The 12,835-nt window shown below is 37.8% G+C and overlaps 1 protein-coding gene across 7 annotated transcripts in view; it reads right to left on the bottom strand.

The window, feature by feature from the left end:
- KYAT1 (kynurenine aminotransferase 1) overlaps nt 1-12,835 on the bottom strand; it is a 1,131,910-nt gene that overhangs the window by 515,160 nt on the left and 603,915 nt on the right. For 4 of the 7 annotated variants that reach the window (XM_044058797.1, XM_044058798.1, XM_044058800.1 and 1 more), the window contains one exon: nt 4,445-4,571. The exons of 2 other annotated variants lie outside the window; for them this stretch is intronic. In XM_044058797.1, coding sequence (XP_043914732.1) covers nt 4,445-4,528 — 84 coding nt within the window. In that variant the 5' untranslated portion in view covers nt 4,529-4,571. Of the gene's footprint in view, nt 1-4,444; nt 4,572-12,835 lie in introns of those variants that run through there. One more of the 7 variants, XM_044058801.1, reaches the window with a different exon arrangement.

Below are 12,835 nucleotides of genomic sequence, written 5' to 3'. Positions count from 1 at the left end.
AGCATCTCCAACACTGCATCATGCAGAGAATTCTTAAAGTCAGCCAACTGAACACACTCACAGAAAATATGTTCCCAAGTACCTCTCTCTTCCCCATTACACCTTCAACATTTGCTGTCTACTTGAGGAAAGATTTCCTGGAGTCTACTTGAGGTATAAAAATATCTATGTAACCATTTCCAGGCAAAAGTCCTAAATTTTCTGGATTTTGTTGCATATTTGGGAGACATACATATATCCTCCCATTGTTTCTTTGTGAATTGTTTATCCACTCTCTCTTCCCAATCCTTTCTAACCTCCTCTGATTGATTCTTATAATTATCATGTAATATTTTATATGCTCCACTAATTATTGCCTTTTCAATAGCAGCTTCTGTCCTAGATTCTACTACAAACTCTACCAGTGCTTCTCTTTCGTTTAGGGCCCCCTTATTTCTTTCTCTTTGCCTATATTCTGATATCAATCCTTGATAGGGAATGCAATCTCTAACCTGCAGTCCAAATAAATTCTTGGCCTCTTCCCATTCTATTACCTTACTCTCTCTAGTCATTTCCTCCCAATACCTTGGTTCCTTTGCCAATTCTCTCCAATAAATTCCAGCTCCCCCTTGCCTATTGTCTATATCCCTAATTGCAGTCATCCCTATTGGTAGAATCTCCTTTCTCCGTTACCGTATTGGCTTAGTTCTTAGAATACTTTCTGCTACTTTATGGATATAATATTCTGTATGATTACTGTTATTCTCCTTAAAGGGCTGCATCCAAAATCCCAGTCTCTCCTTGTTTCTTTAGCTTCCTCCCTGTTTCAACATCATCCCTTTCCACTTGGAATTATAGTTTTCTGCTTGTGCTAAGTATCGGAGCCTTAACTGTGTAGCTTTGAAATCCCCCTTCAAATTGTGTAATCCAAATCCGCCATGTTCTACTGGAAGAATCAGCTTATCCCACTTGACCCTTGCCATCTTCCCCTACCAGATAAAGTTTTTCAGCTCTTTATTAATTGCTATCCACAACTTCTTCTCTGGTTGATAAAAATATGCCTGATCTATGTATAAGACTAAAGGGACTAAAAACATTTTGACTGCTTGTTTCTTATTATCCATATCCATATAACAAAGCTTCCATTTTCTCAGTTTTTGTGTTATCTTTTATTTAGTCTCTACCCACATATCCTTAGCTGCCACACCAGAATCATTTTTAATCTATACTCTTAAATATTTTGTTTTAACATGTCCCCATATATACAGATATTGCTGAACCAATTTGTGTGTGGGTACATAACTTACCACTATTGCTTTTGTGTTAGCTTCATTAATTTTGTATCCCGAAAAGATTTCAACCTGTCTCAAAATGTTCCACAACACTGCAATATTTCATTCTGGTTTTGTGAGGTATAAAATAATATCATTTGCAAACAGAGACAGCTTTTCTTGACTATCATACAAACTATATTCTTAAATTTCTGAGTCCCTTATTTTCTTTGCCAGTGATTCTAAATATAATGCAAATAACAAAGGGGAAAGGGGACACCCCTACTTGGTTCCTCTGCTCATGCAGAAATTATCAGAGAGGACCCTACCCACTTTAATTTTTGCCTCTGATTCTTCATATATTCTCCTAATCAACCTTACAATTTTTTTTCAGGAAATGCAACGCTTCCATTGTCCTGCTCATAAAGTCCCCAAAATCTTTTTGATTGCTTTAGGTTCATTGGTTAATTTGCTTGTACCCCCTTCCCTTATCATGTTGATGCTCTTTTCCACTTTTTGCTGCCTCAGTTTGAAGGAGAAATATTTTGCAGTTTTGGTATATTTTCAAAATATTGCATTCTTATCACTGTCATCCCTCTCTCAACTGACTCTTAGTATTTATACCATTCTTCCTCTAAGTTCTTTAACTCTTCCTGGTCATCCTCTCCAATATTGCTTCAGTTTTCCTGCATTTCTTTCAATCTTCCCAGTTTAGACTTTTACAGCATTCTGTCTCCCTTCCTCCTATTTTTTCATCTCCCATCTTGTGCTTAATCACTTTCTTTTATCTCATCCCAGTCATTCACTAAATTTTTCTCATTCTTATTTTTCATTGGATTAATTATATCAATGCTTCTGCTATTTTTTCTTTCATATTTTTTATTTCTTAGTCATTCTCCTGAGAATATCCAATGCCTTTCTATACCATTCTTTAGTGGCACTCTTATTTCAACACTAATGGGAGCTTGATCTGATAATGTTCTGGGATGAGTTACCAAATCAGTTATTAAGTAGTCATGTTCCTTTGTTAAATAAATTCTATCCATTATCGCCTCTCTGCTGTATTGGTTCAAAATGATGTGAATTTTATTCCTTCCTCTCTCATCTCCCACTTCCTGCAGCCCAAACATTTTTACGGTAACTCGCTAATAATCTTCCCTTTGGTAGAATCCTTCCAGCTCTTAGCCCTCTGCTACACCTTGTACTGCCTTTATGAGGTTCCAATCCCTGCTATTATTGTAATTCCCTGTTGAAATGCCACTACTTTTGTTAGCATCTGTCTCAGCTCTATCGTTTTTTTTATTTTTGGTTCATTTTACTGATTAGCTAATGTAAGCCTATTTCCTGGCCAGTAACCTTTCAATAAAATAATCTTCCCTGCATTTCTGTCTTCTTCTGTTCAACTGTAATAGGTGCCCCTCCTACCACAAATACAAATTGTCTCTCACTTTCTACCCTCTTCAGTCTGTGACTGGTATCTCTCTCTGTCTAAATGCTTTTTTAGTAATTCTTCATGTTTTGTTTTCCAAAGATGTGTTTCCAGTAACATTACTATTTACAGCCTGAATTGCCCAATGCATGTTAGTATTTTTTCCCTCTTTTTTCTTATGTGTTAAGCCGTTCACTTTCCAGCTCAAGACCTTAATTCTTTAATAGTTGTCTGCTCAAATTTCCCTATTCTCATCCTGTTTTTTTTTCTTCTTTTTTTGTAGTCAGTTTGTCTGGAATGTTGCTCTTACTCACAACAACAAAGCCCAAAAGATGAATACTTAAAAAAATAAATAAATAAATAAATAAAAAATAAAAATCATAAACTGGTAGGCAAATGAAGAACAGATGATAAAAAACACACCTGGTTTTATTTTAGCGCTTTTGTCCACAAGGACTTCTTCAGAATAAAACCATGCTTAATAATGTCAGTTTATATATACAATTCAAACAGGAACAGTCTCATTAACCAATGAATTCAAATTAGAAAGCCAACATTATTTAAGGAGTCTACTGTCTTTTCTTGATTTCTCATACTTCTGCTTAATTTATCCCACTTTTTTCTAATCATACAGTTGACTTGGTCATTTTTTCATATGCTGTTTTTCCTTTTTAGTCTTTTTCTTTTTTCAGGTTTCCATTAGTTTTGGAGGGGCAGCATGCAATTTCTGCAGCTCTCGTCTCCACACCATCCTAGCCACTATGATTCGTTTCCTGTCTTACTCAATTTTTTTACTTGCTCATTAGTCATACCATCCTGCCCTTGCTCACAAGTTTTTTTTTTTCCTTCAGATCACAACATCCCTATTCCTCTTATCCCATATTCCCACCAGTAAACTGCCCACAGCTGGCAAAGCTTTGTGTATAAAAGGTCCTTCACAATGGAATAAGACACCTGCTAAATCACAGCTTTGCCAAATATTGCTCCTTCTCCTCTGAGCTAAAAATCTTCTTTAACTAAAAATCTCTACTACATTTTCTTCAATGACTGAGCGGAAATTGTAGGAGAAAATCTCTGGATGCTGTTACTTTGACAGAGTGCTCCACGTTTGACTTTAAGGTCTTGTTGCTATAACCTATGATTGTACTCTCTGTTTACTCATTACTTTGTAATTGTGTTTTCCTTATACTCCTTACAGTTTATGACTGAAGAACATGCGGGATCAGACAAATCATCTTGTCTTCAAGCAAAATAAATAAATCCTATTTCCTGCGTGGGTAACATTCTTTTATAAGGAATGTCATCAGTGCAGATGCAGAAACACAGGTTTATTGAGGAATATTTAGAAAGAATAACATTAGTTGGGTCTCCACCATCACTTACAGAATAAATCCTGCATTCTGCTTTAATCAAAGTCTTTGCTGCTCATCTGCAAGCTCAGTAAATATTTGCTCAGTTATCCTGTAACCAAGGTAGCAGTGAGGAGTATAAATGTTATACTGCTTATGCTCACCTGTAGGAACTAGACAAAAATGTTAAGTATCATTGTAGACTTTTAGTGACCGTGATTGTTCTATAAAGCTAACAAGTAAAACAACAAGACAGCACAAGCATAATGTTGACTATATTTCCTGAAACAGATGTCAAAAAGAGCAGGTTCAGGCAGTCCTAGACTGGGGACACAAAGTACATTTTAAAATTTTGCATCTATTTACACAAAAAGCCGATTGACTTGAAAGATTTATCAGAGTGATAGCTGCAGTACCTTGTTCAGATACAGGCCACACACTGTGAAATTCTTCTTTTGCAGAAAATGTTGATGCAGTATCAATGATGCCCTCCTGAACATGCCAGTAGATTGCACCAGATCTAGCCAGGATGGATAATGTTATCTGCAGTTATACAAAGACAGAAAGGAAAAAGGGAATATTTTTTGATTCTTGGCATTCAGTCTAAATATGCATTACGTGCTTATTCTTTTAAGAGGTATTATTTGCCTGTCCTAAAGTATGATATCCATACCTCTCACATGTCCAGATTCTCTCAGAATGTCCAGACTTTTGCTTCATATTTTTGCTCTGTTCCTCATAACAGTTGTGGCTTTCTGGAAAATTACTGAGAACTGAAGTCACTAAATAATGACATGCATTTGAGTTTTAGACTACACATCCTTCAGAAAAAAATGCATGTTTACATAAAACCTGTTGTTCTAATAACTTTCTATGTTTTAAGAGATTGGAATGTCGTGACTTTAGTGTGCAGAAATGTACAACAAGCACTCTCTACAGCAGCTTTTACACCTCCCTACTAGCAGTCACGATCTTCAGTCCTGTGTGGTATAAGTCATGAGTCAGATTTTTAAATTTGCATCTGACAATACTAGTCTCACACCTATTTACAATAGTTGGCTGAATATCCACTGTAACATGGTGACCACCACTAATGAATCCACCTTTCCTGAACTGGGCATACTATACAACAGTGATCATACTGTTCTACATGGTCAGATGGAGAAGTGGGTACTGGGAGATAACAAACGGCATTTGCTGCCATAGCTGAAGAACCTCAAAGGTGGACCAGCTGGTGACAGCAGCTGCACCAATGAGCCCACCACTGCTTAAATGGAAATGAACAGTCTGTCTCTTGAAGCACACCATCCCCATTCCAACAACATTTTCAAATTGGTATATTAAGTAAGAAAGAGACTCTATGATACTAAGATGATCAATCCTGTCAAACCAGCCACTAACAACTGTGTGAATGAAAATATTTACGGTTACTTCAGCATACTTCCAAAGGCTTACTGTACCAGGTTTCCCTTATATATTACAGTGTACTGGCACAAAAGTAGCGATAATCTATTTCCAGTGTCTTGTAGGGATAAAGCCCTGGCAATATGCGGGAAAAGTTTAATTAGCATGTCAAACACTTGACAAAACTGGCAGGGGTGGATGGGCAATACCTGGGAGGGACAGCAGGCAGACACTGTGATGACTTAGTGGTTAACTACTGTGACTATAGTGTACAGGGTCCTGGGTTCAAGTCCTGCAAAGGCTGTTTATTTGGGAGGGTGGCCTAGTGGTTAAGGTGTTTGCCTTACAAACACAAGATGCAGGGTTTGAGTCTCACAAGGGATAATTGGCTAGGCTTAAAATGGCTTGCAAGGGCAGTTAGCCTAGTACTAATCTATGAATCTATGACACATATAGCCACAATCACCCAGCAGAAAGGTGGCCTTATGTAGGTGTCCTGGGTGCAGACTTTTATCTCACCAAGCCACCATCTGGTGGTTTCCCTCATTAGCAAAGTGCATGTGAATATGCATTCCCAAGGGGAAGGAGGAGTTTGTGGGTCCCTGTGGTGATGAAGGTAGCTCATTCCATTGTCTGGGGATGGGTAGGCCATTTAAAATGTTTTTATAGTTGGGATACCAACAAAAACACAAGCAAGCCTCTGGATGCCTGAAATACAGCCCCTTTGGATGTCCCTCTTGCATGTGGCTCTAGGGAATCCCCTCCATAGAAGAATGAAATGGGCTCAAGGGCAAATAGAAGAGGTTTGATGATCAGCAGGCAAGGGGGCAAAAACAGCATTAAAATAGTGTCAACTGACTCTCCAGTCAGTATTCTGTCATAATTTTATTTTGTATAAAAGCTTAAGTATAACTCAGCTTATTAGCTACATTACTTGTATGCTGAACTTCTCCTGTCCATAGTGCCTTCAACCCAACCACACATACACAATGTATATAGTGCATGGAAATAACTAATTGTGTATACATGATCTTGTGATCATGCTATGGATAATACAACAATAATATGAACAATGGTGAAAACATCATAGTCTGAAGTTCAGTCTCTGAACTAAGTTTGTGTTGGAGATCAGAGATGTTATAAGCATACTAGTAAAGGGCAAAGGCATATTAAAACATACTTACTACATTAGCTATAACTCCAGTATTTTTCTTACTGCCATTTTCAAAAGTGATTGCAAGCAATATATTTTACACTAAAATGAGGCATAAAATAACATGCAGAGTCACAGACTTAAACAGTTTGATAAATGGTTAAAAAAAGACTGAAATGAAACAATTTACTCAAGCTTCTTTTTTGATTTGATACACAGGTTGAGCAAAATGATCAAAATTATAACATACCTGCCATACAGGGTTAAGGCTGTGAGCTGTAGTTCTTGAGGTACAGGTTTGATTCCCTCAACTCTCATTTGTCTACAGTCTGGCTTTGAGTAAGTCACTTAACCAGACAGTGCTTTGGGGCAACTGGAAATTTGGGCTAGGCTCCTCAATGGTCCCCTGGACTGTAAGCCTAGTAACTAACTATGAACCTATAGGTGCATAAAGATAACTTGCATGCACAGTTTAAATAAATAAAAAATGCTACAGGATGCCAATAGATATCTTAGGAAACAAAGCTTCATTAATATCTGCTTACAATAAAAGACAACACAAACGCCACAGTGTAACCCACTATTAGACAAAGGGAAGCTGGAACTCCAGTGGGAAAGTATCTCACAAAGTTGTGTCAGGTGATGCAACACAATTCCTTACATGTGGTCTTTGCACCTTAAAACAGTATTACATTATCCAATGGAAAAAATACAGGTCTAATTAATCTAATGCAGCAATGAAACTGGCCTAAATTAGTTTTCCTAAGAATGTTTTATTTAAATATCTGTGTGAGAAAAAGACTCCAATTTTATTCAAGTGCATTTCTCTGATGATTGTTTAACAGGCCCAGCTAAAGCCATATGGATCGCACTATAAAGACCCTGCACCCACAATACAGTATTCTGCAATTCAGAGACATGCAAGCCAAGATAAGGAAAGACTTCATCACAGGCTCATTTGTATGTCTCTGAATCACAGTTACCTACTGCAAAGTGCAGATCAGCACTTCCCATTGTAGTTAACTGCAACAGCTGCATCATATAGTCAAAGGCACCCCTCCTCCCCAGTCTCACTCCTACATACACACACAGACATATACATTCAAACACAAATATATACACACAAATACACAAACACACCACAGTTCCCATAATGTATCCTTTGGTTGCAGTCCAATGTTGCATGTCCTATTCCTGGTGTCTAGTATTCCCTCCACCCCCAAATCTCTGTACTGTTTTAACTGCCATTTGAGCACAGGAGTAGCAACCCTGGTGGCTAGTGTTACCCATCCTCCAAACCCTGTACTTTTGTAAGTGCCATTAGGGCACAACTAGTGCTCCCCACCCTCTGACTCCTGTACTGTTGTAAGTGCAAATTCAGCACAGGAGGAGTAGTAACCCTGGTGACTAGTGTTCCCCACCCTCCAATCCCTGTACTGTTGTAAGTGCCATTACAGCACAAAAGTAGTAACCCTGGAGCTAGTGCTCCCCACCCTCTGATCCCTGTACTGTTGTAAGTGCCAATACGGTACAAGAATAGCAACCCTGGTGGTTAGTGTTCCCCACCCTCCAATCCCTACACTACTGTAAGTGCCATTAGGGCACAAGAGTAATAACCCTGGTGACTAGTGTTCCCCATCATCCAATACTTACACTGCTCTAAGTGCCATTAGGGCACAGGAGTAGTTACTCTGGTGCAGAGTGCATGTCTAAATAGCATATGCATCTCCCCTAGACTGCCTCATTTACATGTAGTTCTCCATCAGAAACAGCCTGACATGGTGCTGCACATCTTCATGCAAGAGCACTGTGTTAGGGCTGTCCTTGAATTCAAAAAGGTTACTAAGAGGTGTATATCTTGAGGTAAATTTTATGGATTCCCATCTGTATCTTAACATATTTACATTTTGCATCACCAATATATAATCTTTTCTTTTGGTTAGTTCCTAAATGTTGTTATACAATTGCTGTAATTAATCATTATGTAAATGTGTTCCTTTTACATAAATAATTGCAAATGTTATTAACTATAGTTTTGTTACTGTGGTGCTTTTCTCCCTGGGACCATGCTGAAAAGGGACTGTTATCCCAGTCACATTCACTGTAAACAAAGATAAATAAATATTAAGTTGACTATATCTGTTCCCCATCATCTGTGGTCACATATCTGACTGTGTGTAATCATCTCAGAAACATCACACAGATTCCTCCAAGAAACAGCACTTACTAAGTAAAATATAAGTGCATTTTAGCTAGGGGTTAGAGTTCACACAATAACTTGCACTACAACTTGAACTGCTGAAATATTACAGCATATGCATATGAAAAATGTTGTTGTTGTTTGTCTTTCAGCTTTTTCCCGGTAAGGGGTCGCCACAACGGAACTCCGGTCCGCTAATGTTTGGCAGTAGATTTTTACGAAACGCTGAGGTGCCAGCTCGACGCCCAACCTTCAAAGAAGGCATGCCCATTTACACACGCATGCCTTTCGAACGCTACCCAATCGTGGGGAGGACATGCAGACTCCACACAGAAGGCACTCCCAAGCCAAGCCGAGAATCGAACGGGAGAACCTCTTGCTGTGAGGTAACAACATATGAAAAATACATATCTGAAATTCTACATTTGCTAATTCAAACTGCACATAAAAAACTTGGTACAATACAGATGACCAAAAATCAGTGTAATATATCAATACATTCTTTACAAGCATTTGCATTACATGAATTGCAGGGTCATAGCCACAGACAATACACAAAAATGCAAACATACCGAATAAAATTATTTACTGGGCTAATAATATTTCAGGTTGTCGGAATGGTGACTGGGTGGCAAGGGCTTCTACCCGCACTTGTAAACCACCGAGTTTATTGTCTAGCTTCCCTGGTTACAGGCATCCGAATGAGCCAGCAGGATGAACAGCTAATGGCCTGCTCTTACTTCTGTGCATTACTATTTGCTCACAGATTTTACAGAAAATCTTTATTCTAATCCACAGTTTGGGCGATGAGATATGACCTTCTTGGCTCTAACCTTTTAAAGAAAGAGAAAGGATGGCTACCTCTGTTTTTCCATCAGGTTAAGGCATACAGCTGTAGTAAATAAAAGCCACCCTAACATTTACATGCAACTGGTCTAAAGCAGTTAATTAAGGGAGAATACCAAGGCTGTCAGCAGAAAAGTTCTGTGAGTTTTAACATGGTAACCCCTCATCTGAAAACATATACAGTATTATTTTTTACCCCCGAGTTGTGACAAAGGAAGAATAATTAGAAAGTGAGATCTCTGAAGGTTAATTTCAACAAACACCATATGAAATGGTTATATCACAATGTTGAAATCCATAGTACTTTTCTGCAAATACCCATAGTATATCCATATGAAATCAAAACATGGAGTTTCCCTGTAAGGCTAGTAAATGTAGGTCTTTGCGGAAAATTTTGGAAATAGCATGCCCTTGACTTTGTAAGACTATTAATTCTGCTGAAAATGTGTCACTGATTCAGTTAGAACGTATAACCACTCCTGAGTCTATACCTGTAAGCATCTAGCTCTGTTGCAGCACATAAATATGGACTGATTCTTCAGGAAATCATTTTTTCTTCCTCCAGTGACTGCAAGTTGTTTGTACGTTAGTCATTCATTTTCATACTGGATTGTTCTTTTTGACACTTCTATAGAAGACAGCATTAATACTCCACTCCTCAAAAAATAAAGGAATAAGTTATTACACTTCTATACAACAAGTTGTTACCATGCCTATATATAGATAGGGTGTTAAGAACTCCAGCTAAAGTACTGTGTGTAGGTCTGGTGACCTCATATTCATAAGCACATAAAACATAGAATGTTTATGAGTACTACAAATATGGCAAACAGCCTGCACCAAAAGCAATATAAAGAAAGAGTAGAAGAGCTTAATGTGTGCAGTTTTGGAAAAACAAAAATCACAGATAGGGAGTGGGCATGAAAGAAAAATTTAAATACCTTAATGGACACGTAAAGTCTAGAAAAATATTGTTTGTGGTGTCTGGACAGGGGTAAATAAGATGAAAACAATGTGAATGCCACTAACATCTATGTGAATTACCTTACACTGAGCTCTCAAGAAGCAAGTGCACCACATGACTTGTAACTTCCTGCAGCTAGCTCACTAGCATTTAATGATACATAAAACCCCATATTTTACATCATGTTTTTCTTAGTTATAAATATATTAACACAGACACATACATATTTTATTATAGCAATAACCCACGCCTGGGTGTGGGTAATGCTGGATTTACCCACGGTTGGCCCAAACAAAGCCAACCGTGGGTAAATACAGCATTACCCACACCCAGAAGTGTTATTGCTATTATATGACATTATTTAAGAAAAGAAACTATTACTTTTCTTAAATAATGGCATAGTATAATGCCTGTTTATTGCCCTTCCGCAGATGTCTGGCATGGCATCCGCGGCAGTTCTGATGTACTGTGCGCCTGCGCAGTACATCAGAGCTGTGGGCAAAAGCAACGGAGAAAGCAAGATCTCCGTTACTTTTTTTTTTACTGTTTTCGCTATGTTAAATGGGTTTAACATAGCGAGACAGTTTTAAGATAAGCAACGGAGATGTCCGTTGCTTATTTTAAAACTGTCCCGCTATGTTAAACCCATTTAACATAGCGAAACAGTAAAAAAAGCAATGGAGATCTTGCTTTCTCTGTTGCTTTTTTTTAAAACCTGTCTCGCTATGTTAAATGGGTTTAGCATAGCGAGACAGCTTTAAAATAAGCAACGGAGATCTCCGTTGCTTATTTTAAAGCTGTCTCGCTATGTTAAACCCATTTAACATAGCGAGACAGTGTTTTAAAAGTAGAGTTATACTAATGGAAAAAAGTCCGGGCGACCGGACCTTTTTCCATTAGTATAACTCGATTTACAATGTGCACGCTGGCCAATCAGCGTGCACGTTTTGGGGGGGTCATGGTATAATTATATATACTCCATAAAGTAGGATACATTATATTTAAGCAGCAACCTACTAGAAGTTCAAGACTTCATAATGCAAGTCCCAGAACTCTGAAAAATAAAGTTGAGTTTCCCTTGAAGTAGAAGACTCTATGTAAAGCATAAAAACTTTTTTTAGGGTGGAAACGTTACTGCAAACCCACACCTTTACTAATTGCATATACTTAGTGATGTCACTGTAACTTGAAAAAAAAGGGAATTCTCCAAGTTATAATAATTTTGGACTTATGACCCTCTTACCACACGCAAATTTTTACAGTTCGGAGGAGGTCTGTGAACACACAACAGAAACCCTGTTAAGCATGTCATGGGCTATTTACATTAAAATAAGACATCCATACCTTTTTAAAAAAATAAATTTTAATTAATTTTTAACTCTCCGACAGTCTGCACATCTGACTGGTTTCAATTGTCATCCATAACTACAGAAATAATTTATTACAACTGCTTAGATTGGTCATCTAGTCTTCACTTTGTGGCACTTTTTGCTTTACTGCAATTTTAATTGGAGAGAGAACTACAGGAAGTGCTCTCTTTCATTCTTTGCAACTCTTGGCTATCACACTTCCCACAGTTTCTATATTCTTGCAACAGTACTACTTATGACAAATCTAGATGCTCATATTTTTGGCGCTTCAACTTTGATATATTTATTTCATGCAAATACATGTAATTCCTCCAACAGAGTTTTCCATCTTCCCCATGAACAACAGAGCAGTTGTTTCAGCTTCTTTACTAACAATGTCAGCTGCAGGCTGCAAACGATCCCCATGGCTTTTGTATTTATTCTGTCTGTAGCTTGTAAAACTTGTTGATGTCTGCATTTTCTATCTAGCTAGCACAATAGAGAGTGGATTACCTGAACGTCAATTATCCGAATGCAGGCTTCCAAAGTTTTCGGGTAGGAAAAATAAAGTCTGGATATGTAAACGTTATACGTATTCATTTCTGCATCTTTTTTGAGCTTTTAGCCTGATCCTGTGGGAAAGATATTCTTTATTGTCCACTGGAATCTCTGACCAGTTGAAAAGTACATTTCCTATGTGTAGAAAAAACAAGATTTTAGAAGTTCTTTATCCAGTTCAGTTATATGTTTGATTATCCAGACTGTTTAATTATCCGAACTATCCTAGGTCCCAATTTGTCTGGATAATCGACTCTCTACTGTAATCATTTTTTTCTGCTTTTCTCCAGCATTTCCTTTACTTTGTGCTAGTTATCATGCATTAGCAATGCT

Source organism: Protopterus annectens, chromosome 16.part0 (genome assembly GCF_019279795.1).
Source record: "Protopterus annectens isolate FY-2018-M chromosome 16.part0, PAN1.0, whole genome shotgun sequence".
Lineage (NCBI taxonomy): Eukaryota > Metazoa > Chordata > Ceratodontiformes > Protopteridae > Protopterus > Protopterus annectens.
Note: the sequence above shows the minus strand (reverse complement) of the source record. Positions and strands in the feature narration are given on the sequence as shown.